The 27,573-nt window shown below is 36.0% G+C and overlaps 2 protein-coding genes across 4 annotated transcripts in view; both read left to right on the top strand.

Annotated features, from left to right (window-relative positions):
• Positions 1 to 3,189, top strand: part of LOC306872635 (glycine receptor subunit beta-like) — a 34,355-nt gene extending 31,166 nt beyond the window's left edge. Inside the window, exon 12 of one of the 3 annotated variants that reach the window (XR_013784425.1) lies at positions 1,573 to 2,820. Coding sequence is in view for 1 of the 3 variants with exons in the window: in XM_079421285.1 (XP_079277411.1) it covers positions 1,573 to 1,869 (297 nt within the window). In the remaining 2 variants the exon portion in view is untranslated. Of the gene's footprint in view, positions 1 to 1,572 lie in introns of all 3 variants that reach the window. The other 2 variants (XR_013784426.1, XM_079421285.1) reach the window with 2 other exon arrangements.
• Positions 3,190 to 9,530: 6,341 nt separating this feature from the next.
• The window catches only part of LOC306872633 (glutamate receptor 2-like), a gene marked incomplete at its 3' end in the record, with an annotated part of 29,627 nt that continues 11,584 nt past the window's right edge, over positions 9,531 to 27,573 (top strand). Inside the window, exons 1-5 of the mRNA XM_079421283.1 lie at positions 9,531 to 9,564; positions 9,789 to 9,929; positions 22,227 to 22,466; positions 25,726 to 25,922; positions 26,075 to 26,128. Coding sequence (XP_079277409.1) covers positions 9,842 to 9,929; positions 22,227 to 22,466; positions 25,726 to 25,922; positions 26,075 to 26,128 — 579 coding nt within the window. The 5' untranslated portion in view covers positions 9,531 to 9,564; positions 9,789 to 9,841. The remainder of the gene's footprint in view (positions 9,565 to 9,788; positions 9,930 to 22,226; positions 22,467 to 25,725; positions 25,923 to 26,074; positions 26,129 to 27,573) is intronic.

A 27,573-nucleotide genomic window follows, 5' to 3' on the forward strand; every position in this document is an offset into this window, starting at 1 on the left:
GACCAGCAACTGTTTGGTTTTCCACCTTCTTCAAAATAGCATTTATAAATGTTCAGCACAAGAAAGAAACTCATTCCGGTTTAAAACAACTTTTGAGTAAATGATGATATAAAAATACAACATTATGACAGAATTGACAGACAGATGACAGAATATTAATTTGTGGGGGAACTATTCATTTAACGTTAACAAAACAACAAAACGCAAAGAGAAAAATCACTCACTAATCTTGACTGAAAAACTTTAATACAGTTGCTTTAGGAATCAGTCTATCTAGTGTTTTATTTTTATATTTGTTCATTCAATTTCATTGAATGCTCTGCTAAATACACCGATTGTACCTGAAAATAAAGCACTGTTTGTTTTATTTGTATGTGTATTTGTAATGTGTATCTTTGTTCTTATTTTTTAATAAGAAAAATAAAATAATGACAAAGATTTTTTATCTTCGCCCACTTTGGCCTAAATATCTGCCATGCATCTTTGTCTTTCTAGTTTGGCTGTAATGCTCAGACAACTTGTAAAACCAAAATAGTAAAACTAACAAAGAATCGTGATAAAAATCGTGAATCGTGATATTTCTATAAAAAATCGTGATATGATATTTTTGCCATATCGCCCACCCCTAAATCAGACGACTGACTTTGAAACAGTGTATGTTTTCTGTAAAGATAACTGGCTTGTACTAATAGTGGAGTGTTTATTTGCAAAGGCTAGCACTGCTAATGCTCCCTCTTCTCAGGGAGCAACAGCTCATTTGCATTTAAAGCAACATACTCAAAATCAGCACGTTTTGTCTTATACCCTATAAGTGGCAATTTTAACAAGCTATAAAAATTTATCTGTGGGGTATTTTGAGCTAAAACGTCACACATACGCTCTGGGGACATCAGAGACGTATTTTATATATTGTAAAAAGGGGCATAATAGGTCCCCTTTAAGTAAGTTCAATGTGTGCATTCATGTGTTTGCGCTGTCTTTATGAAGAAAAAATGTGTATTCATATGTACTTGTATGTGTATGACTGTTCTCTCTGTGTGTGTGTGTGTGTGTGTGTGTGTATGTCTGTCTTCTCTTTATGTAAGATGAATGTGTGAGTGTGTGTGTGTTAATGGGTACATGGGGAGATGAAATGGCTGTAATTGAGTCTACTGCTCTGAGCACGCTCAGTGGGATATGGGTGCAGAGAAGAGCAGAGGATTCTGGGGGACTGAGGGTAATGTGACCCGACAGCACAGAGGCCTGAAGCTCTGACAGAGCAGCACGGGGGTTCACAAGTGTGTGTGCACTTGCATGTGTGTATGTGTAAGGGGGAGAGGTCATATTACAAACAATATTTAAGAGATATGTCTTGTGAGGATGACTGCAATGGATTCCATGGAGATGAACGGAGGGATGGATGGATGGAGAGATAGATGGAGAGGCAGATAGATAGATAGATAGATAGATAGATAGATAGATAGATAGATAGATAGATAGATAGATAGATAGATAGATAGATAGATAGATAGATAGATAGATAGATAGATTTTCTTGTATGTATTTGATTGTTTTTTTGTGTGGTTTGTGTAGGTTGTGGAAAACCGCTGTAAGAAGGTGTGTACTTCAAAATCTGATCTGCGCTCAAATGATTTCAGTATTGTCGGATCTCTCCCACGAGATTTCGAACTCTCAAACTTCGACTGTTACGGCAAGCCCATTGAGGTCACAGATGCTGCCGGCAAATCACAGAACATAAACAACAAGAAGCCGTCACCTCCGAAACCCGTCATCCCGTCTGCTGCTAAACAGATTGATCTCTATGCTCGAGCTCTGTTCCCTTTCACCTTCCTTTTCTTCAATGTTGTTTACTGGTCTGTCTACCTGTGACCATGACAGTGTAAGTGTGTGTGTGTGTGTGTGTGCTTTTATGTTTGATGAGGGTGATAATCAAGCATGAATAAAGTGTTGAAATGTTCATCATTTTCATTCTTTAAAGCTGCAATCCGTAAGTTTTGAAAACTGTTTGAAAACCTGGAATTGCAGCTCCTTGCGGAAATATCTTCCTTGCATGGGGTTGTGCGTCGGCACGGCTCCAGCGTGGATGAATCTAATGTTTTGAGGTGAATGTGTGGCAGTCAGTCAATGAACCGGAGTGGATATTTACTGTACTTCGCAATCATAGATTATAACCTACGTCTTGAATATGTGACCCAAATAAGTTTTTTCCCTGTATATTGCCATCTGAACAAATAAGTAACAAGTCTGCCACATTTGTCCTGACCAACTGAGGAAAAAAGCATTATAATAAATTGCGCTACCAATGGTGATTAAATCTAACAATTTTCATATTAAGAAATTCTTTTAACCCAAAAAGCTAATTATTCTTCCTTCCAACTGGTTTTCTTTAAAATAGAAATCTTGTGTAATCCCAGGCTATCTGTAATCAGGAGCACGTTTAAAACGGGAATATAATTTAATTTCATTTACATGTGTTTCACATAATCCTTTCTGGATTACAATCCGTGCATCAAAATGATACATTTAATTACTCTAGCTGCTGTGAGAAAAGGCTAAATGATCTGCCACCTGCAGGATCCTCACATGAGATAGCCTAGTAGCCGGGACAACTTATTTATGTTTACAGACGTGACGTAATGACGCAGTGCCATGCTCGAATTTCCCGCGAAAACGGGTGTACCACTCAAATTAGAAAACATTATTATAAGCTAACTGTTGTGAATCGGGCTAAAGGTGATAGTTTTGAACACTGGCTGGTTATGTACTTGTTTGAATATTGATTTTGGATCATTTTTAACCAAAAATAAAGTTACGAAATGCAGCTTTAATGTCTGTTATTTTGGTCTGCCAGTTAAATAGTCCTGCTTATTTGTATTTCTCCTAATAAGTTGCTTTTTTTTAAATGTGTAGCTTTAATACGAGCACATTTTGCAGCATGACTTTACAGACAGTGTTCAGCCATGTTTGTCCAGAGTGCTAGATAGTGATTCTATCCATGATGTCCTAAACATCCATAAATGTCTATTGTTTATAAACTCAGGCAAAAAAAAAAAAATTAGCTTATTGGCAGTGTCAGATCTTGACACAGACACCATGCAGTATTCATAACGGGCTTATTGCATATGAGTCTGTAATAAGAAGGGAATTAACTGCTGTTATCGAGCCATACAATAAAGATCCTTCATCAGCCACATTCTGTTATCTCTATTATTTTGGATGATAAGATGTTTACTGTTGACGTTTGTTTTAAACCCCTAACACTAAACATCTACCATTTTTTCAAGAAGCTCAATGTACAAACTTACACAAACATAACATACTAACTTTTAGAAGTTTTGGAATGTTATTTTTGTCAAAATCTCCCATTGGTGTGCTTTAATACAATGCTTAATACTTAAACTGTATCCAAATGCATTGTAGTAATTCCATACTGATTTACAACTTGTCTTTTGAACATCTGAGTAATTAATTCATCTTATCTTTCTTGCATTGTATTACTTTCTTACATACACTCACCTAAAGGATTATTATGAACACCTGTTCAATTTCTCATTAATGCAATTATCTAATCAACCAATCACATGGCAGTTGCTTCAATGCATTTAGGGGTGTGGTCCTGGTCAAGACAATCTCCTGAACTCCAAACTGAATGTCAGAATGGGAAAGAAAGGTGATTTAAGCAATTTTGAGCGTGGCATGGTTGTTGGTGCCAGACGGGCCGGTCTGAGTATTTCACAATCTGCTCAGTTACTGGGATTTTCACGCACAACCATTTCTAGGGTTTACAAAGAATGGTGTGAAAAGGGAAAAACATCCAGTATGCGGCAGTCCTGTGGGCGAAAATGCCTTGTTGATGCTAGAGGTCAGAGGAGAATGGGCCGACTGATTCAAGCTGATAGAAGAGCAACTTTGACTGAAATAACCACTCGTTACAACCGAGGTATGCAGCAAAGCATTTGTGAAGCCACAACACGCACAACCTTGAGGCGGATGGGCTACAACAGCAGAAGACCCCACCGGGTACCACTCATCTCCACTACAAATAGGAAAAAGAGGCTACAATTTGCACGAGCTCACCAAAATTGGACGGTTGAAGACTGGAAAAATGTTGCCTGGTCTGATGAGTCTCGATTTCTGTTGAGACATTCAGATGGTAGAGTCAGAATTTGGCGTAAACAGAATGAGAACATGGATCCATCATGCCTTGTTACCACTGTGCAGGCTGGTGGTGGTGGTGTAATGGCCCCTTAGTGCCAATTGGGCATCGTTTAAATGCCACGGCCTACCTGAGCATTGTTTCTGACATGTCCATCCCTTTATGACCACCATGTACCATCCTCTGATGGCTACTTCCAGCAGGATAATGCACCATGTCACAAAGCTCGAATCAGTTCAAATTGGATTCTTGAACATGACAATGAGTTCACTGTACTAAAATGGCCCCCACAGTCACCAGATCTCAACCCAATAGAGCATCTTTGGGATGTGGTGGAACGGGAGCTTCGTGCCCTGGATTTGCATCCCACAAATCTCCATCAACTGCAAGATGCTATCCTATCAATATGGGCCAACATTTCTAAAGAATGCTTTCAGCACCTTGTTGAATCAATGCCACGTAGAATTAAGGCAGTTCTGAAGGCGAAAGGGGGTCAAACACAGTATTAGTATGGTGTTCCTAATAATCCTTTAGGTGAGTGTATATCTTAAATTCCTGGATATATTTAGCTGCTAGGCTGCACTTGTGTTGATTCTTGTGTGCAGCCGGCTGAAAACAAGACACATGGTCAGTGCCATGACAACGGCTCTCTGTCACAGCATTTCATTTTTGCAGAAAGAAAAACAATACCTACAGTTTCACAGTATTGCTGTCTTCCAAAGCACTTTCCTCAAAGATACAAAACTAGTTAAACACATAAGAAATAAATAGTTAATTATGCTTGCAGGACTGGGATTTTAGATTTTAGAATGTTAATATTGACCTACTAATTAATGTCTGTGTCCATTGTACAACACTTTTGGTTGTGCTAAATATGAATGTTGTCGACCTCTTTGACTTATATAATATGCACTTTGCAAAATATTACATCCAGGGCTACTTGGCTATAGACATGTTTTTCCTTCGTAGCAAAATTAACACATCTGTAACAATGAACCCCAGTTGTAGGCCTACATATACATACAAACATTGGAAAAGTGGAGAAATTGAGTATCATGGTTAATCATACAATTGACTAAATCTTTTTATGAAAGATGTCTACAAAGTGATTTTATTAATATGATGAGTGAAATCACTGTGTCAGTAAATTTGCTGCTTTATCTGGCTTCATGTTCTTATAATATTCAGTGACAGTTATTCAATATTCAGTTTATTTTATAGTGTCCTTGTTACACAAGTTACATACTTAATATTAACAATAAATTATGCATAATTTGCATGCAAGTAACCCTAAGCCAAACCCTAATCCTAGCCCTAAATATATAGTACATGTAGGTAATTCATATTACTCAAATGTATAATTACACTGTAACAAGAACACCTTAAAATAAAGTGAAATCCATATTCTTCAGTCTCTGTAATGCTCAGCACTTAATGCGTTGGAATGGTGAACGTAGAATGCCACTAGTCAAACCCAGATATGCACCATGAGCAGTTTCAAGTTCTAAATTGAATGGGGGAACATTTGAAATAATCTAATTTATACTAAATTTGCATACATCCCTTATATGTAATTAAATGAAATTTGCACTGCAGCCTATAGCATTCAGTATGCCAATTAAAAGTGGAAGGATGGATTCATTGATAGATGGCAGGTAAGTGTAGAGTTAGCTTGTAATGATGTAGGAAAACATTTAGTCAAACACAAACATGCACCATGTGCAGTTTGAGGTTTTACTTGACTGGGGGAACATTTAAAGTAATATAAATTCTACAAATTGTGCATAATTTGCATATTATCTCCACCTTATTCTTCAATGCGGAAGTAAGCCTATGGGTGAGACTTCAGGCTTATTAATGAGAAGAATAACAACATACTGTAAAACTGTTGGCACTGCAAACCAATGTGTTCATAATTAAGATAATACATTAAAGTAACATGGTAATCCACACCAATTTGCAATATCAAGCAGCAAAGCTGTTTTGTACAAAAACTGCTGGACGCGGATGAGACCGGAAGCCAGACCCATAAAATTTACAAATGACTGCGCCCACTGTTACGGGGGGAAAATAAGTTTTTTTTTGCAAAAGGCTAATATGACTAGTATGGGCCCGGTTTCACAGACAAGGGTTAGACTAAGCCAGGATGAGGCCATGGTTCAATTAGGGCATTTAAGTAATTTTTTTATAAACGTGCTTAGAAAAAAACATTACTGGTGTGCTTTTTGAGACAAAACAAAGGCACTGATATATTTTAAGATCAGTCAGTGCAAGTTTCTTTCAGTTGAAACAGCTCAGACTTACATTTTAGTCTAGGACTAGGCTTAAGCCTTGTCTGTGAAATTGGGGGATGTTATCACTTTTAAGTTTTTGCTAAATTTTAAGAAGCTAATATGTTTAGCATGATGTTAATGCAGCTAACATATCATTAGCATAATGCCAGCATGCTCTTGTAGAAAAAGCGGTACTTACCATGGCAAAACTAGTCTAAAACATGATTAGAATTTTGTTAACATGAATTTAACATTATTAGCATGTTCCTAACACGATGCTAGAACGGTTAAGATTCTAACATGATTAACATGTTGTGCTAACATGATTATAAACCATGTAGCCTACATTGCAGCCTATAGCATATGTATGAAAATAATTCAACTTTTGTACTAGTGCAGGGGTTCCCTTCCCTTTCATGTTCCTAGAAATCTATCTCTCTGCAAAGTTCATCTCCAACCCTGATCAATCACAACTGAACCAACTATTTACGATCTTCAGGGTCCAGTTGTTCAAAAGTAATCTGATCAGATTTTGGCCCTCGGATTGGATCAAATCTTGAAAATGGGTTGTTCAAAAGAAAAAAGTATTCTGAATTCAGATTAGATCACAAAATCCAATTTTGGTTTTAATCTGGATTTAATCCTCAATTTGTGTTGTTCAAAACGTTTTAGTTAGATTGGAATACTTTTGATCCAAAAAAAATTAATTATTCGGATCCCAGCAGAAGGGTGGATTTCAGGAACAAAAATGTAATAAAACTTTAAAACTGGTCAAAAAAATACAATATTTGTAACATAATATATCCCAAAACAGCTGTCAATATCAAACAAAAATATTTAATTTAATTTTTATTTTATTTTTTATCACTGATTATAAACTACACTGGCACAATCATCAGTGTAGACATCCCCCCCCCCCCCCCCCCCCCCCCATCTCTTTTTTTTTTTTTCTCCATCACCATGTCCCTTTAGGGGCTCCGTAGAGCACTAAACCAGATTTAAAAATCTGAAAAAGTTTGTATCTGGATCAGGGTGATCCAATACAGTTTTGCTTTGAAAAACAGACATAAAAGTAAGATGGGTTACCTGATCCTGGATAGCAAAACATGGTATTTCCAAATTCTGATCCAGATTAAACTTTTTGAACTGGCCCCAGGAGCACATGATAATTACAGACTGGTGTGTTTGATCAGGGTTGGAACTGAATTCTGGATTTATGTGGATCTCCAAGAATAGGATTGGGCACCAATGTACCTGGATTCAGCATTTGTAGGGTCAGACTTCCACAGCACTTCACTGCTCTCTGCAGGTCATCCTGGGAACTACTTAGACACTTGCAGATTTTGAATAGCCAGTTTTATTGGTCAAAAACGGCATCTAGAGCCTCCTTCAATATTTAAACCTGTTTTGTTAAGTCAATGGTGTATTTATAATTGGCTGTATACGGGTACTGTGCCATTCTCGTGTCTTAAAATCTATGCACAGTCTTGTGATATGATAAATGCCTTCTGTGATCTAAATTACAATGTTGTAAAGTAGACACACATTATTTTCACTTTTGTTAGAAAAGTAGGTAATTTAAAATGCATATTTTGCTTTACATGCAAAAGGCTCACAAGCACAAAGAGATTCAGGCTCAAATTCTGGCTCATTTCTCTAACTGAGATCTGTCAATATTTAGCCATCTGAGATGTAGATTGAGTTTGTTTCTTCGCTGGAACAGATTTGGAGGAATTTAGAGAAAAAGAGAAAAGTCCATCTCCTGTTTTCCTCTCACAACAAAATCCACCGATATATCTGTTTAGAATGGTTTTATAATTGTAAACCAGGGGTCACCAGACTCTGTCCTGGAGGGCCAGTGTCCTGTGGAGTTTAGCTCTAGCTTGCCTCAACACACATGCCTGGAAATTTCAAGTATATCTAGCAACACTTCACTCTAAAAAATGCTGGGTTAATTTTTTAATTGGTTACCCAGCGCTGGGTAAAATATGGACAAGCCCAACGATTGTGTTGTGTTCAACCAACAGTTGGGTTAAATGTTTAACCCAACCTGGGCAGTAACACAAACACTGGGTCAAAACAACCCAATCAGAAGAGATGGTTTAAAGTTAAAATGCTTTAATGATGGATTTGTTTATTACAGCCACACAGATTTTCACTTAACAAGGCATTAATTGATGGACTAGAGTAGAGTGGTTTCCCTGTGAATTATTCTGATGTTTTTTCAGCTGTTTGAATTTTCATTCTGACGGCACCCATTCACACAGACGATCCATTGGTGAGATGCAATGCTAAATATTTCTGTTCAGCTGAAGAAACTAGCTCATCTAGCCTGGCGGATGGCGTGATGGGTGAGTAGCCTATACATATTTTTTAGCAAGTTTTAATTTTGAGGTGAACTGTTCCTTTTGTACAACGTTCCTTGCTCCATCTCTTTATCCACAAAAATGTCTATGGTCTGAAAAAGGAGCTCATTCTAGACAGTAATATGTGTAATGGGTGTATGTCAGTTATTGATTAGTCCGGGGGAAGGTGGTTAAGCTGTTCGTTATGTGTTATATTTCAGAAGATGGGGAGCCCAAACCTATTGGATTGCAAGGGGACATCTGCATATAGTGGACACACACTAGGCGTTTTCTAATTCAATAAATTCATAACCAAAAGAAATCATGCGAAGTATATTAAACTAATGAATAAAATCGACGAATCGTAATCCTATTCCCCAAAGCAGCTGAGCCAGTGTCCCAGCGCGAGCGCGCGCCTCTCTCCATGCGCGTTCAAAAAAAGAGCAGCTTCGGCTCCGCTCGGCTTTTTTCGTCTTCATCAGTATTCTTACCGTGTCCTCTGAGTTGAAACGATTCTCAGGGACGGAGCCGCAAAGGAGGAGTGCAAGACTCCCGCATCATCGCGCCCTCTCTTTCCCTCATCAGCACCGCGGTCTATCGAGAGCCTCTGCGTTTGAACTGTGGTCAATTTTAACATGTGTCGACTCTATATTGTGCCCGCTGTTTTGTGAACAGTGCGCGTTTGGTGGATGTGGTCGCGTGGATAAGCAGAAGACGATGATTTTGTCGGGTCTCCTCTTCCCCGCGTTATGGGGACTGGCGCTCGGCGGATCTCCAAGCGTCCAAATCGGTGAGCGCGCTTCACCTGTCTACGCCTTTAGATCACAGGAATCCACATTCGGTTGTCAGACTTGATACGTCTGACAACCGAAATTACATGATAAACGTCTTCTTTATGTGTGTGTCATGTGAGATTTTCGTGATAAAGCTATATAATATGTCTATTTTTGGAGTATGAGACGTGATTCGTCTTATGATTTAATTATGAATCATTTGAATGTGTTCTTTTCTCAGGTGGTCTGTTCCCCAGAGGAGCAGATCAAGAGTACAGCGCGTTTCGGATCGGAATGGTTCAGTTCGGCACGGCCGAGTTCCGCCTCACTCCTCACATTGATAACCTGGAGGTGGCTAATAGCTTCGCCATAACAAATTGCTGTGAGTCAACATGGAGTTTTTATCACTTGAACTATTTTCCCCATCAATTCTAATCTGGGTGTTGATATGAATTAGTTTACCGACGCACAGGTGTGATCATAAGGCAGCTAGTTTCCCTTCCTATATTATTCATTCATCCTCCAGTCATGCCGTGTTAAATATTACAGGAGCCTTTATGGCAGCTTCTCTGCGTTATTCGTATTCGAGTTAACACGGAATACATATTGCCTGCATTCATGTGTTCTGTTATTAACGCTTGTGTGTTATTCACTCGTTTACGCAACGCTTAAAAGGACCTGGGGCTGGTTGTTGGCAAACAATCGGTTTATCATTCAATCACTTTTGTTTTAATCAGTCTGAACTGTGGCACATTTTGGTTCTGGCTGTCTAGATGCGCAAACTATGCGTTGGGAACATAGTGGTTATATAAACCAGTTTTTTGGGGGATGAGATAATTGGCATTCGCGGGAGCAGCATGATGATGGTTTCCACAGTAACGGAAGAGGAGAGGAGATGGCCCCGTTTTACCAGCATCTGCACAATTAGATGCCAAATGAAACAGCAGGTTGTCTCCCTTTGACAGTATCTAAGTGCCTTTTGTCGTTATCGAATGTTTTACGATCGAATTTCTTAATTTTATTCTGGGATATTTTTAATTTAAGGGTTTATGACAAGCGAGGCACGAGGGCGTAAAAATGGACCCCGCGCGCATCCCTCCCCCACGCATCTTACATCTGAGGCATGGAGACCAGTGTTGAAGGATGAAACGCTTTATGATTAAAAAATGCGATAGTTATTAATACTAGTAGTCAGTATAAAGGGTTTGAAGAGCCTTCAAAATTGTTGGCCTTATACGACATACTGACTCGTTCTATCCAGTCAGATCAATGGTTCTGTTTGACGGATTCACAAAACCGGCCTGAAAGATTCATTCACGAATTGGGCTGAATCAGTTCCGAGTCAACAACTCACTGATTCACTGAACTGAGAACGGTCTCTCTCCAACATGTCTGATTCGTAATGAGCAAATGAGAACCGGTGAGTGAATTGATATTGAGAGCATTTGATGGGATGAAAAGTTACTTGTTTGGCCGAATTGCAAAAATGTTACGAATAAGACGTCTTGGAGATTTTAAAGTATAGTCAGTAATGTAAATGCTATTTATATGTGTTTATGTATTTATGAGTTGAATCATGTTTGCAACAGACTGAACTTGGGAAGAACGTAGTAAACATCAATACAGTATGTGCTACATACATACAATTAAAAATATTTTAGAGCGTTTATAAAATGTCAGACCAGAATGCCAGGAAAAAAAAAAGATTTACAATTTGGGCACGATACAAATGAACAATTGAATAATTTTTTTAATACTTCTTTGAAACAAACTGTTCTCAAACCGAGTCACGGAAATGAGTCAGATCGTCCATCACTATGTATACAAATGCATTTATGTTTAATATAAATTCATAAAATTGCATCTATGTTTTTATGAGCTGAATTATGCTTGCAACAGACTAAACTGAAAAAAAGTAAAACAGCAATATGTATGTGCTACATGCTCTTAAAAATGTTTAGGTGCAATTATAATATGTCATGTCGGAATGTCAGAAACTGTGCTAAGATGTCATGATGCCAATTAATAATTGATTATTTAATTTTTTTTTTAACTACTGCTTTGAAACAAACTGTTCACAAGAAACGATTAATAGAAATGAGTCAAAATCTCCCATCACTACTCCTTTGGTAAAATCTAGTATTTAGTAGAATGTAACAAGCAGGCTTTTGAGGAATGATAATATTGTATTGGATATCTGTAGGTATGTTCAATGTTTCTTTGTTTAAAAATGGCATATTTTAAGTGATAATTTCTAAATAGAAATCTATACAAATGCATGACATTTTTAACATTTTACTCTAGCAAGCAAGCACATTGCTTGACTGATGTCCCTGAAGAGGCACGCAAACCTGAATGGGCTGCGGAGACACCTGGCTTGGCCTCGTTAGTTTTCACCCAATCCATTAACCTGAATGAGTTGTCTCTCTGTGTGCATGGCTCCTTTGATGTCAAACACTGATGCTTTGCGATGTGAGTTTCACTGCGACAAGTCTAATTGTGTCTCAACAGCCTGAACTGCCGCTGATTCATATGAATGGCCTGCCCACCCCCACATTTCCGTCCCACTGATACATACATTATGAACTGAAAATCTCAAATACTTAAAGGGGTCATCAGATGCCCAATTTCCACAACTTGATATGATTCTAGCAGTACTAGCAGTACTCTTTACTTTAGCCGGAGTTGACACAATGGCGGACTGATGATAGCTCTCTCAGGACAGGTCTAAGGTAAGATGGCCTTGTCAATCAAATATCGTGGGAGGGGCCTGTACAGAACGACATCATTCTGAATCTCAGAACAGCCTGATTTGAGAAAGAGGATTTTAAAATAGGGATTTAAAAAAAAACACTGGGTGGATTTTTATGATTATAGGATGGATGTGTACACATACATCCAACACACATGTATGTTCAAACAACTTGAAAAGTGATTTTTGCATCCGATGACCCCTTTTGAGAATTGCTTAGGTGTTTGATTGTGAGGAGGTGTGTGGAATGGGGGCCGGGCCTGTGCTTACTGCTTTTCACCTGCAAATATAGAACACTGCACCTGGAAGATGAGTGGGCCTATTATTTTGTCTTGCTATATGCAAACATGCCTAGACGTACATAATGTTGTATGTTTAATGCTCACAAGGGATTTCCTTTGCTGTTGAATTTACCCACATGCAGATCAGGGGTGTTTCCTTTGAGGAGGCAAGGGAGGCAGTGCCTCTTGAAAAAATGGGATGGGAAAATAATTCATAGTGCAAAAATAAAGCAAAATATTACAAAAATTTGACATTAAAAAGTAAAAAGTGACACTGTCCAAAAGCAACACCCGTGTGTAAAGCTACAGTGGGAGACTGTGTCTCTCTTGCCACCCTTGAGCCCGCTGAGTTTTAACAAACCCTTTAAAGCTTGTGGTGGGTAATTGAGAATGAATGGGGGAAGATCTCATGAGATGAGGAATCGTGCTGTGATTGGCTATGATTAGATAGATATGATTGGATATGATATGATTTGGTTCATGTGATAAATCCCATCCCATTTTCGTGCAATTTTTTAGCGAGCAATTAGCTTGGTGAATTTAAAGGTACAGTACATCTTGATGTCTATGGCCATTGTTTACCCAGCTTTGATGATCTAAAAAAAGTTGACTATTAAAAAGAGCAGACATCTAGTTTGCCAATTAAATATATTGTTTAAATTGTTATTGCCTTGATTTACTATTTTGGAATAAATAAAAAATGCTTAAAACCACTAAATCGGTGAAACCTATGCTAATTAATTCGAATAATTAGAACATTAATTACATTGATAACGTAAAAATACATTAGTAAATATATATTAATAAATTTCCTACCATAAATATATCAAAACGTAATTTTTGATTAGTAATATGCATAGCAAATAACTTAATTTGGACAACTTTAAAGGTGATTTTCTCAATATTTAGATTTTTTTGCACCCTCAGATTTCAGATTTTCAAATAGTTGTATCTCGGCCAAATATTGTCCTATCCTAACAAACCATACGTCAATGGAAAGCTTATGTATTCAGCTTCCAGATGATGAATACATCTCACTTTTAAAAAATTGACCCTTGTGGCTGGTTTTGTGGTCCAGGGTCACATTTATTTTCTTCATCTTTTTTTTTTTTTTTTTTTGATAGTTTAGGTATAATTACCTAATCAGACAAATGTGACAACATTAAGTGTTACAGGGACATGAATTTACATTTGATTTATAAAAAACATAAAAAGAAAAACTGTATGTGAGAACGTTACCTCCTCATTTCAGAACACTGATGTCATTAATGCAGATATATATATATATATATATATATATATACATGACATTGAGCAGAATTTTCTGTGGATGATATATAAGCATTATGATTAGAATTTCTCTGCCAGAAAAGCCAACTGTTTAGACAGTTTATGGTCTGCTATAGTGAAAAACAGATTTATGTTGTGACATACAAACTCTGTTTTCGCTTGTTTTAGCCTTGAGGTGGTTGAAGTGACTCATCGGAGACCCATCCAAGTCTATTGACAGATGCTATGTGCCCTTGAAAGGTTTCAGCGTTGTCGTGGCTTTTAAATGTTGTATCAGAACAGTTATGTTCTTTAGTGTACAGCAGACTTTGTTATTCTGTTCAAATATTTTCAAAAGCATGTTTGTTTTTTTGGATAGTCCCATTTGCTTATTACTTGATGATATTAAGAGTTTATGTTTCTGGAGCACTGCAGCTTTTCTTCAATAGTCAGACTGAATAACACATTAATGTTAACACTGAGTATACTATGCCTCCAGCTTGCCGCCAGTTATGAGATGCTATCACCATACAACAACAACCCATTGTGATGCACCAACAATTGGAGCACATACCACGGCTCTGGATTTCTTGATTCTGATAACTGGTTGGTTTCCATGGGGGTTTCCATAAAATATTAAGCAGCACAAATATTTTCAATGTTGATAATTATAAGAAATATTTCTTGAGCATTAAATCAGCATATAAGAATGATTTCTGTAGGATCATTTGACACTAAAGAGTCAAGACTTTAGTAATGGCTGTTGAAAATTCAGCTTTGCCATCATAGCAATATTTAAATTTGATATGTAATATGAAATTTGAACAATATGATAATATTAATATTTACTGTTTCACTGTGATCAAATAAATACAGCCTTGGTGAGTATAAGAGACTTTCAAAAGCATAAAAAAAAAATTTGCTGACCCCGAACATTTAAGCAGAATTTAATTTTCGATTTTCCCATTTCAATTATTTAAATCATTACTTTTTTACTTATTGATGTCACAGACCCCCAAATATAATGATAATGAGACCCAATTTATACTGTGAAAAATAATCATTTTAATCATTTTGTAAATATATGTAAAATATTATAAGGACTACTTTTAGTTTCTATTTTAGTTAATTTTCATTGTATCTATTATATATATATATATATATATATATATATATATATATATACATAAAACACACCTAAATGGCAGTTTCTGCTGACACATATATAATGTGATCAGCATTAATAAAGTGATCTCTCTGTCACTTCTGCTAAATCTAAATATGTCTCTCACATACACAACCACCAGCATGTTGAAGGCAGCATGATGATGTGTTATATGTGTGTGTGCTATATTAAAGATATTCACATCAGCGCATCCAGAAGGGGGTGTGGAGGATTTAGTGCTGAAGACAGGATGAAAAACGAGTGACTGAGCATTTTATCTCCTTTACTGACAGTCCCTCAATCCCAACGATCTGCAATCACCTTGAGGAACAGAAAGAGAGGTGTGTGTGTGTGGGGTGGGGGTCAAGTAAAGCAGGGGTTTATTTAAAGGCAGTAGTTAAACAGGAGAACACAGTCGACAGTTGAATGAGGAATGTGTATGTGATGTGATGATTTGGTGCTCTGCAGGGAAAAGGGCTGTTTAAAGTCATTAATGTATGCCTGCAAGGATAACCTGATCATTACAGAGGAAACATGTTTTTGAAGGTTAAAGATGATTGCGTGTTGTCAGAAGCTGGATGAGGCCATCAATCAGTCAAAAGTGAGATGATAAGAAAGTAGTGGGCGGTATGACCTGTTGTTATTAAGAGGTGAGCTTGCTATTAAGGAGTGTGCAAGCAGATAGTTGTTCATGGGTGCAATGTCCCAACTTGGCACATTAATATATAATTGATGTGCTGGCATGTATTGCCACATTGTAATGAATAATAATGTTTTGTTTAGCAGAAAAAAAGAAAAAAAATATAAGAGTCAGAATAAATATTGTCATTTGTATTTTTAAAGTATTTTTCTGTCTGGATTATCTGGGGAAAAAAGGCATTACACCATTTCTTCGTAAGATTTCAAGCTAAAATATATCTATTTAATTAATATCACAGAAGCAAGAGTGTCAAGTCACATTTCTATACATAGCACTTTATACAATATAAATTCTCAAAACAGCCTCACAGTATAAAAAATAACAGTATTATTGTTGCAAAGTTCTTCAAGTATGAATCAAATACATTTTCAGCTGTAAAGCAGCCCTAAAACAATAACAGGGTCAGTATTCAGCTCAGGTTAGTTCATTGTTAAATTTAGTTAACAGCGTGAATGTTGCAAAATTCACTACTGTATAATTCCGCTAAGTGACCTCAGCTATAAAGTCAGTTCAGTGTTTATGCAGTTTAGTTCAATAATAGTACATTGATAGTGCAAGTATATTAAAGGGGACCTATTACGCCCCTTTTTACAATATATAAAATACGTCTCTGATGTCCCCAGAGCGTATATGTGAGGTTTTAGCTCAATATACCCCACAGATAAATTTTTATAGCTTGTTAAAATTGCCACTCTTAACTGCCACTCAAATTGCCACTCAAAACGCGCTGATTTTGAGTATGTTGCTTTAAATGCAAATGAGTTGTTGCTCCCGAAGAAGAGGGCAGAGCTTCAAGAGTTCAACCTCCGACATTAGCAGTGCTAGACTTTGCAAATAAACACTCCACTATTAATACAAGCCTGTTATCTTTACAGAAAACGTACTCAGTTTCAAAGTCAGTCATTTGATTATACCGTGCATAATAAATTTGTGTTTATGAATTATGCAGACGGGGAGCATGGCGGGATAAAAACTGCTGACGTTCGTGCACGAAGCGTTAGTATTGATTCCTAAACATTTAGGAGATTTTTTCTGTGATATTTCCTTCGAAAATGAAATTTAACCACAGTGTCCTCGGCTCCTATGGTGACTCCTATGTTCATTAGTACACTTGTAAAGCCTCTTTGGTGCTGACATTGTATATATCTCCAGTAATGGCGGACCGCAGCTTCTCACTCAGGGCTGTGTTTATGCTAATAGGGCAGAGAGCGTCACAAATGGGCAGGACTTTTCCCAGCTCGTTTGGAGAGACTGTTCATGATTTATTGGTTTTATAAAAAAAAAATAATTGGTGGATTTTTAACATTATAGGCTGATTGTTTTCACACACTGCAGCCACACAACTGTGTTCAAGCACCTTGACTTTTGCATAATAGGTCCCCTTTAAATTATGAAATGACGTTACTGATGATGTACTATTTGACCACAGGATGAAGTTTCGTGCCCTTCAAGTAGAAGTCAAGTAGAAGTGGGAAATTAAAAATTCTTGGTGATATGTAAGTTGTGACGCTGAAGGGTCATGATGATTTAAAATTTGATAGAGAGAAAGAGAGAGAGATATGAGTGAGCGGAAAGCAGTTCTGTAGCTAATGGTGTAAAATCACTCAACATTTGTGGTTTGTTTTATGGTACAAAAATATTTAGTTGCAACTCTGTGTATAAATATGTGATAGAAATTAGTATTTTTATGTAGTTATTTGGGATTATTTTTCACACTATAATTATTTTGTTTTGTTTAGACTATTTTTGTGTTATATTTCCAGACTTAAATGTATGATGTCATAAGAACGAATGCTCAAATCTGAAGTATGAGTTTCCCAGGTGCACTTGAAGTTAGCATATGTTTACTGACGAATAAGATGATGTTATATTGTGATATCATGTTCCTTTATGGCATGTGAATGCAAGCACACAGAATATAGGAATGCTCTGGTGTGGTAAATTTTCCTGAATCACAGATGAAGCAAAGCAAAGTATGAAACCAGAACTTACTCTTGTACTCAATCAATGGTACGATACAATTTCATTTATATCACCCCTACATTGTAGTGTGCGTTTATGTGTGATGTTTATGAAATATTTACTCTGAACTTATGAGGAGAGACTTTGAAGCTTTAACAAAGCACATTTTCTGTCATAAAGTCTCAATAACATCTGCATATTCAAATTATAAATGACAGGAGTGATATGTTAATGCCTTGGACCAAATGCAAATGTGGGTGCATCTCTCTCTCGTCCAAGGTCAAATGCAGAAACACCCATGATGTCTAATTACCACTGATTGACGGATAGTCTGTCTTGTTAATTGACTTTAATGTCTATGCCAATAACAGCTGACAGATCCAGTTAGGTGACAGAGTTTACCTTCTTCTCATTAATTTGAAAATCTAAAAAACTACAACCAAAAATGTTCTTTTGTGTATTAGAACTAATGCTATACACTCTAAGAAAAATGGTTCAGTACCAGAACAGTACCAGGTTAGGGTTAGAGAAAAAAATAATGATTGGTAGGAAAAAACTATTCATAGACATTTTATGAAGTAAAACAAGTACGTGCTGAGAGTGTGTTGACAGTCTGTGTAGATGGATGTTTGAGCTCCAAAAAACAATATTGAAATGGCTTTGAAAAGATTTTTTGTCAATTACAGATTTAAAAAAACAAAAGGGTTGGAATAAAGAACCCTAAACTTTAACACAAAACAGTTATTCAGGACGATATATTTCCAAATAGAACTGTTATTGTGTGCGAAGATCCTTTAAAGAACCAACTTTTTTAAGAGTGTAGAACAAGCATACATTTGTTTAAAATATTTGTAGTTATTACTTATCCTTTATTTGATTCTACTGGAAGAATGTGCTGGGAGAACATTGTTTTCTGGTCACGATTCCCAGTATGAATATGGCATACTGAAATTCCCTACTGTACTGACAACACGTTTATACAGCTAGAGCAATTGACACACAAATGAATCCCCAGTGCATGTACATGTGCGGCCCCATTCACACACATGCATATCCCATGAGCCCTGATGTGTGGCAGTGCCAGATCAGACAGCAGCAGGATCAGCAGGCTCTCTCTACTGTTCCGTGTGACTGCTGATCAAAGTCTCATATTTAGCTTTCTGAATGCATGCAGACTGTCTGCAGATCACTGTGTGTGAGCACAAGTTGCAGCTGGATTATGAATATGTTTCATAGTTTGAAAAGCACACATACACATGGAATTATATAAGCAAAGTAGAATGTATGTATATATATATATATATATATATATATATATATATATATATATATATATATATATATATATATATATATATAAAATCACACACACATAAATGATCATATATTTTGCTCCCCATTGCATCTCTCAAATTCAGGACTGAGGGGGACATGTTCCTCTGATATTCAGAGTAGCAGTCAGTATTTAATGACTAATTATACCAGGGTCAGAGTTTAACTTTTCCATTAAAGGGCAATGTTTGCCCGCTGGAATTGATTTCAGGACATTTTTATAATTAACTTTATAATTAATGTATCTGTTATTATGTCAAATACCTAACTTATTGGTTAAAGTTGGTATTTGAGATTAAAGATAACAAATACATTAATTATTTCAATCGGTCAGAATACTAGACTATTACCAATACAATTCTATCAACCGTAAGGCACATTAAGACATCTTTACACTGCATAGGTGGAGCACAAGCTGTGTCTAACATGGCAACTATGTGACTGTTTGATGCTGCTCAAAGGTAGAATACATGTATCTATACAAGTATTGCATAATTATAAATAGCCTACATAACGTATGATTATAAATGTCGATTAATGAAATACATACAATTCTCTGTGTTTGCGGCAGGCGCGCAGATGGCACTAGGGACGGGGGGGCGGGGGGGCAGGACGTATATTAGCAGATCAACTATAGATAGAGAGATGGCAGATAAAAAAAAGAGGAAAATATCATAGAAACAAAACATAGGTAGGACCCGTGTAAGTATAGATCGGGACAACAGAACTCTTACTACACTTTGTTGTCTGTGATGAGAGAATTCGGAACCGTGTAGTTGAGCATGCACACTCTTCTAAATGCCTCAGTTTGGCATTCATATGTTCAACAGAAATGTGTGTCATTGGTTATGCTCAATGTTGCAAAAATGCTTAAAAATAAATCTGATGCAACATGAGCAGATCTACTTTTTATTTTAAATAGTTTAATTGTGCAGGGGTATTGTTTTTCCCTTTAATTTTGTACCCTCAATTACGTAATTGTACAATATCATGCTTGCATTGAAGATTCATAATCTTGTGCATATAATTGTGCATATTCAAGATGCATTACCCCTAGTTTTATGTAATTGATGTCAGACACCATTAGCATTTACCCAGAAGATTGTTTTTACAGAGAATATTCTTGTTGTTAAATATGTTGACATTACTAACCTTTAATTTTCTTAGGTTTTTTGTTTGTTTGTTTCAGGTCTTTATGTTGTGATCTTATGTTTGAGATCAAGAAATATCTGAATATTGTGTCTAAACTACATTACAGTATGTTTAGGTCAGTTCAGGGTTTAATGTTGATAAATGTTATGTGTCATGTTGAATTGCTTCCATAAAAATACTACACTAGTCAGCATTTGAAGTGGATCAAAACGTTTCATCAAAGTTGTCCTAAAACCTAAAACCAAAATGTGTTCTTGTATTAGGACAACTTTGATGAACTCTTTTGATCCACTTCAAATGTTAACTACTATAGATCAACTGACCAACTTCTCCAACATTAGGTACATGTGCATAGATCTATAGTCCAACTTTGCTCCATACTGGCATGATTTCAGGTACACTAAAAAGATCATTGATTCATTGCTTTCGTCTGACTGAAATTGAACTTTTAAAGTGCAAGCAAACACACTTAATTCTTCAATCAATTTCTGTTCTATTGGTTAGAGTGTAGATCATTCAGTGGCTTCTGTCAAAATAAGAGACTCTATATCAACTAAAGACTAAATACTTTAGGTTGTTGGCAATGGTTTGAGTTAGTGTGTATCTCATGTTTGCATAGATTTATTGTGTTTAAAAAGCCAGGTTGGCTTGAGGAGTGGGCGTTATCTGCATCTAATTCATTTCTTTCTCTTCAGTGCTCAGTCACACATTCTCAGATCGGATTAAGCTCAATACTCTCAGACTAGTCTATCATCCAATAGAACTGCAGGCACTGATTCAGCTCTTATGTCCCCTTCCAAAATTCATCATAAAAGAACTGTCCTCTCACCAGTGACAATGAGCTTACCACTTTCAATAGTCAAAAAAGTTGCATTTGCACTTAAGTTAAATATTTTCTGGTGTTTCAGTCAGTGGTAAGTCCTGAAAAATTTCATCTGGAGTATCATGAAGTGCATGCCTTTCCATAGTCCATGTCACTTTTACCCTATATTTTTTCTCAGGGCTGCACAATTAAGTTACTTTACTACATTGCCATCCAGGCAAATATTTAATCACAAATAAAGATGTGCAGCATGACCTATGTACCATGGACTGTACCATGGAACAGTCGAAACTGGTAGATATTTTGCCATCCAGTTTTTTTTAATACCAATATATTTGCATGATTATTAGTAGGCAGAACTTCAACAAAGAAGCATTGAGTAATGTGAAAATACAGAACTTATTAAGGGGTTTAAGTATTGGTTGCAAAATAATGTTGACATTTTACAGCGATTTTAAAAGAATTTTACAATGACTTTGAATGTTTGAATGTTTTACAATGACTCATTCAATTAATTTGTTATGAATAATCATCTTTTGTTTGCTCTGTCAGGATCCAAGTAAAAACAAAGAAAATAGGCCTATTCGAGTGAAATGTAAAATGTTTTATTTGTACAGAAACTTTCAAGTTTTTAACTCATTCACTGAATGATTTAAAAGAAAAAATCGTTATCACACGGTTCTCTCTAATGCAAACAAATATTTTGGTCACATTGGTTCCCAGACCTACCACCCATAATCTAACTATCTGTATGTTTTTTTTTATTATGACTCTGGATATTTAGTTGGGAATGCTAATAATTTCTCTCTAGTATAATGTATGCAGGACTTTTCATTTGCCTAATCAACAACCAATGGTTAGAAGCTAGTCCCCGCACAAAATATTGTTTTCTGTTCACTTGGATATACATTATAACATGAAAAGATGAAAGAAGATGAAAAGATATGGCGCTACTTCTGTTCGCAGCTTCATCGCAACTTTAATTCATGTAATATCAGTATTACATGATATTAATTCATCTAATATCAGTAATTTAATTAAATGTAAAATAGTGTTAAATTAGTTAAATGTAATGTGAAATCTGAAAATGAATATCCATTTATCATTTAGACAAAAAAAGGTTACTTTTAAATTGTAATGTCAGACAGTTATTGGTACTGGACAGAATTGTAATATTTTGTTATCTTACAATATTTTAGTTACTGTGTATTGATGTCTGTTACTGTTTTTTGTTTGTTTTCAGTTTGCTCACAATTTTCCAGAGGAGTGTATGCCATCTTTGGCTTCTACGATAAGAAGTCGGTGAACACTATCACATCGTTCTGTGAGACGCTGCACGTGTCCTTCATCACACCCAGTTTTCCAGCTGATGGGCTAAACCAGTTTGTTCTTCAGATGAGGCCTGATATCAAAGGTCCTCTCATCAGCCTGGTGGAGTATTACAAGTGGGAGAAGTTTGCCTATCTATATGACAGCGACAGAGGTAAACACTTTCTCTCTGTCTTTTGAGAAATGTATGCATTTTTATCTTTTTTTTCCTCATCCAAGGCTCTTTCAGAGCTGCTTGCACACACACTTAAACACACATACACTAGAGAGTTCAATCAATAGTCCTATTACTTTGTGGTGAAATGCCTCTTGGAGAAAGAGCATGTGAGTTGGGAGTGCTTACAGATGAGCACATTACAGTCTCTTTCTCATTCTCCCTCTCTCTCTTGCTCTCTCTCTCTGTCTATTTTTTCTTTATTTATGCATCTTTTAATTATTTAATTTAAAATTAGTTTCATCTGTCATTTATTTACTTAGTCATTCCGTATTTTTTTGCAGGTTTTGTCCTCTGTATCTAACCAGATGTGACATAAGTTCCCTATCGACAAGCAATTTATCTGTCCAGATTGAATGTAAATGTGCTGTGCATCATGATACAGTCTTTACCAATCAGATAATATTTTATGTGTAATGCACTGCTATGTAAAGTACGATAACACAAAAAATAGAAACAAAACAATTGACAAGTTTCTCTTGATAAACAAATGATCTGTCCAAATTGAACGTGAAACTGCTGTGCATCATGATACAGTTATAGCCAATCAGATGTTTTATTTGTAATGCACTGTTATGTGAAGTAAGATAACCCAAAAATAGAAATAAAGCAACTGAAAAGTTTCTGTTGTCACTTGTCATAGTCACAGCTGGTTAGGACACAGTGTTGTTTATTGCATAAATACATTACTGTTGGAAAATATATTCAACATTCACACATTTTTGTGACAATTTTGCTGGTAAAATAAATCAAGTAACATTGCCAATGCTCTAATTTTTATTTGCCCATTAAGTTTCCTCAAGACTTGTTTCACAATCCTTTTTGCCTCAGGACTTAAAAGTATAAGAGTGCCAATTTTTCCAATGTGTCTGTGCATTTTAGTGAATTGATATAAAGGTTGATTTTTTTTCGGTCAGGACTGCTTACGAAAATCTGTGCGTTTTTTTCATATATTAAAATGATTTCATCTTTTGACAAATGAATTTGACCTTTCCAGTTGTTACTGGAATACAGCTTTATTACTGGATAAGTAATACAATTTTACAGAAAATCTTCGGTACACGTGTGAACCGAACAAATTATTAAATTTTCTCAGGAAATTCAGACAATAAATGTTGTTTTGGCACTCTTTGATGAGGCAAGACAGATCGCTGTATAAACGCCTCAGTTCTGATGACAGCGTGGACCGCGAGTGACCCTTCCTCTGTACTTCTAGTTTTAACGCGAATTTCATAAAATAAACATGAATTGACATTTCATGCCTCATGTAATCGCACAATCAGTGTTTCACTTGTGATTAAAACAGCTTGTAAACAAAGTGTCACGTAGCATTTCAATTACCTCAAGTCATCGGTGTCTACAGCTCGCTCAACACATTTTCACTCCCAGCTCGTCACATATTGACGCTTGGTCAGGACCACTTGGTGTCACATTTAGATGCATTTTTCGACGTGCATGGTCCTCCATTGCTTTAAATAAGAAACCCTTGGCATCAATATGCAGACGCGAAAGGTACTGGGAATTTTATTGTCATGATTATATTATATATTGGGTAATAAGATTGTCATTATTCCATATAGTTGGGGTGTGATTTTTCAATGTAAACAGTCACAACAGTTTTATTAATATTACATTATTTACACATTTATGAGCACATAACCCAACCCCTGCCCCTAAACCAACCATTTGTCAATAAACACAAGATAACAGGCAGATACAACTACCATCATAATTTATTCAAAATGATTAATATTCCAAGGCAAAACGGTTGATTTGTGAGAGGAATAGACGTGATTGCCGTCTCCGTCCGCTGTAAAACTCATCCTGTGTGCTGCAAAAAAATGCTGCCAGAAGAAGCCTTAGGTCAGCCTTTGTTGTGAAATGCTATTGGCTCTTGTGTGTCTCGTGACCGATTGCGTCATGGAACGGGAGAATCTTTTTGAATGAGATGTGAGCACGTTAATGGCGCGGGGTCATTTTCAGGGATTAAAGCCTTATGTTTTACTGTCTTCTTCGCATAAAGACATTGTATGTCTTCAGAAGACTTGGAATGCAACACGACTAGTTTGTAATGCTTTTATACTGCTTGTTTATGGTCAGTTTTTGCAATAAATACCTGTTACTGCACTTATGTTTGCCTGTATTGTTTAGAAGTGGGTAGGTTTAGGGTAGGGGTGGGTTTAGGTGCTCCATTGAAAGTATAAATTTATATAAAATTATTTCTATTTTTTACAAATGCATACAAACCATTAAATTAAGACAAACAACTGAAAACAACGGAGGACCCTGTACTTTGAAAAGTGATGCTAAAGGAGTACCTTGAGTGTCAAAAAGCGACGCCAAGGAGTCCTGACCAAGCTTCAATATGTAACGAGTTAGTTCACCAGAAAAATGAAGTCTAGTTAAGAGCATTTCGCGAAATATGAATCATAATCAATAATATGAAAAATAATCAATAATCATAAACAATGGTTCTTCTAATTGGAAATAATTAAAAAATAAATCTCTTTTAAATAATTAAATAAGAAGCAATACATAAATATTTAGATATTACAAGCATTGTAAAAGGGCTAAAAATATCACTATATCGTAACATAGTTACCTAATATTTTTTGGCAGTCTCAGAATTTCTGATATTGCGACTATGCTAGATGAATGCTCTCTGAATGTTTTCACTATTGACTGGAGTGTCCATGATGTGCTGCATCTCTGGTTAGAGGCGGCAAAATAAATCTCTCCCCCAAGACCTAGATATGAAATCAACCGAGAGAGTTAGAGAGGGAGAGGAGGGAGAGATGTGCAGTAAGGAGGGAAGCTTAAGAGAAGAGGAGTATGAAAGGGCAGATGACCAAAAGACAGAACGCTGAAATAAAAAGAGCGAGGAGGAGAAATGATAAATGAAGGAGAAAAAGTGTCCCAAGGGGCGTTCTAGTGCAATAAAAATACTCCTGATATCAAGGTCTCTGGGTGTAATTTGGAGTAGTGGTTGATTAAAGTAGAACAGTGGTTAAAACAGAGAGTAATTGAGATTGAGATTGAATCTCATTTAAAAAGACACAGTGAGGCAAGTAGACGTGGGGTTTTAAAGCAATTACACTTTAGGAAGGTAATTAAAGCTTGAGCAGATTGATGAAAAATTTTATGAAGACATTTGATGTGAGGCACTCAAATGCACACTGCTGTGCGTCTCCCTATGTAGGTCTGTCTACCCTGCAGGCAGTGCTGGACACAGCAGCAGAGAGGAAATGGCAGGTAACAGCCATAAACGTTGGAAACCTGAAGGATGAGTGGAAAGACGAGGCATATCGCTCCCTCTTTCAGGACCTGGAGAACAAGAAAGAGAGGAGAGTCATTTTAGACTGTGAACAGGACAAAGTCAAGGACATTATGGAGCAGGTGAATGACGCACTAAAAACACATTACCGTAAACGTGTAAGGTCAGGAATGTCGTTAAAAGATGATGTACTGCGTTCACTTTTAACATTCATTATGAGGCGCTTTAATTAAATTGCTCTTGTGAACGACGTTTTTTGCCTGCTTCTCCTTAGGTGATCACGATCGGTCGACATGTGAAAGGATATCATTACATCATTGCAAATTTTGTAAGTTGTCAAAGATCTTTTTTTTTTTTTTTTATGGCTGCCAGTTATATAAATGGCTTTCCCAAAAATGAAATTTTTGTCATTATTTACTCACCCTCTTTTTGTTCCAAAACCATTTGATAATCAGTGTTCCCTGGAAAAGGTTTTAAAATGAATCCAATACAGATAAATTATACAGTTAGCAGGAGTTGTCAAGCTCCCAAAAGTTTAAAAAGCACCAGATAGGTGGCTAATGTTGCTTGTGCAATATATTCCAGGTCTTCTAAATCTAAAAAGTAGTTTTGCACTTTTTTTAGTGCCCGAAAAAAATTTGACCAGAATAACCACATTTAAAATATAAAGGTGTAATATTTTGAGATTTACATTTACATTTAGACATTTAGCAGATGCTTATCCAAAGCGACTTACAAATGAGGACAATAGAAGCAATCAAAACCAACAAAAGAGCAACAACATGCAAGCGCTATGACAAGTCTCGGTTAGCCTAACGCAGTACAGATAGCAAAACTATTTTGAGAATTCCGTCAATTCCGTCATATCATTATGAGATTAATGTTGTAATATTAGCTATGATAAGAAAGTCATAAGGAAAGTAACATTTCTACAACAGCATTTGAGAAAACAAATTTAAAATTTAATTTAAAAAAAAAAATCCAGGATTACAACAAACTAATATTTTGAGAGAAAAATCCAAATTACAAGAATAAAGTCGAAATATTTTTGAGAATAATGTCAAAATTACAAGAATAAAGTCATAGCAATATGAGAATGAAGTTGAAATATTTTGAGAATAAAGTCAAAATTTCGAGAATAAAGTTTAAATATTTTGAGAATAGTCAAAATTACAAGAATAAAGTCATAGCAATATGAGAATAAAGTTTAAATATTTTGAGAATAAAGTCAAAATTTCGAGAATAAAGTTGAAATATTTTGAGAATAGTCAAAATTACAAGAATAAAGTCATAGCAATATGAGAATAATGTTGAAATATTTTGAGAATGAAGTCAAAATTACAAGAATAACGTCGTAATCTTTTGAGAATAGTCAAAATTACAAGAATAACGTCGAAATCTTTTGAGAATAAAGTAAAAATGACCAGAATAAGTCATACTGTCTCTATGTATATGACTTTATTCAGACTTATTCTCGTCTATATATGCTATATACCCTCAAAATATTTTAACTTTAATCTCGTAATTACTACAATTTAATTCTGATAATTTTGACTTTATTCTCAAAATATTTTGACTTTATTCTCAGAATTTTGACTTTATTCTCAATTTTTTTTTTTTACGTGGCACTAAAATGTCATCCATTTAAGAAGGCACAAAAGAGGCTATTTCCTCCTGTAAATAGGACATTTTCCTTTCCTGTTGGAAAATGTCATTTATTTTCTCCTGAAGAAATTCAATTTCCTACATAACTGCTGCAGTGTCCGGAATCTA

Source organism: Barbus barbus (assembly GCF_936440315.1).
Source record: "Barbus barbus genome assembly, chromosome: 7".
In the NCBI taxonomy this organism is placed as follows: Eukaryota; Metazoa; Chordata; class Actinopteri; order Cypriniformes; family Cyprinidae; genus Barbus; species Barbus barbus.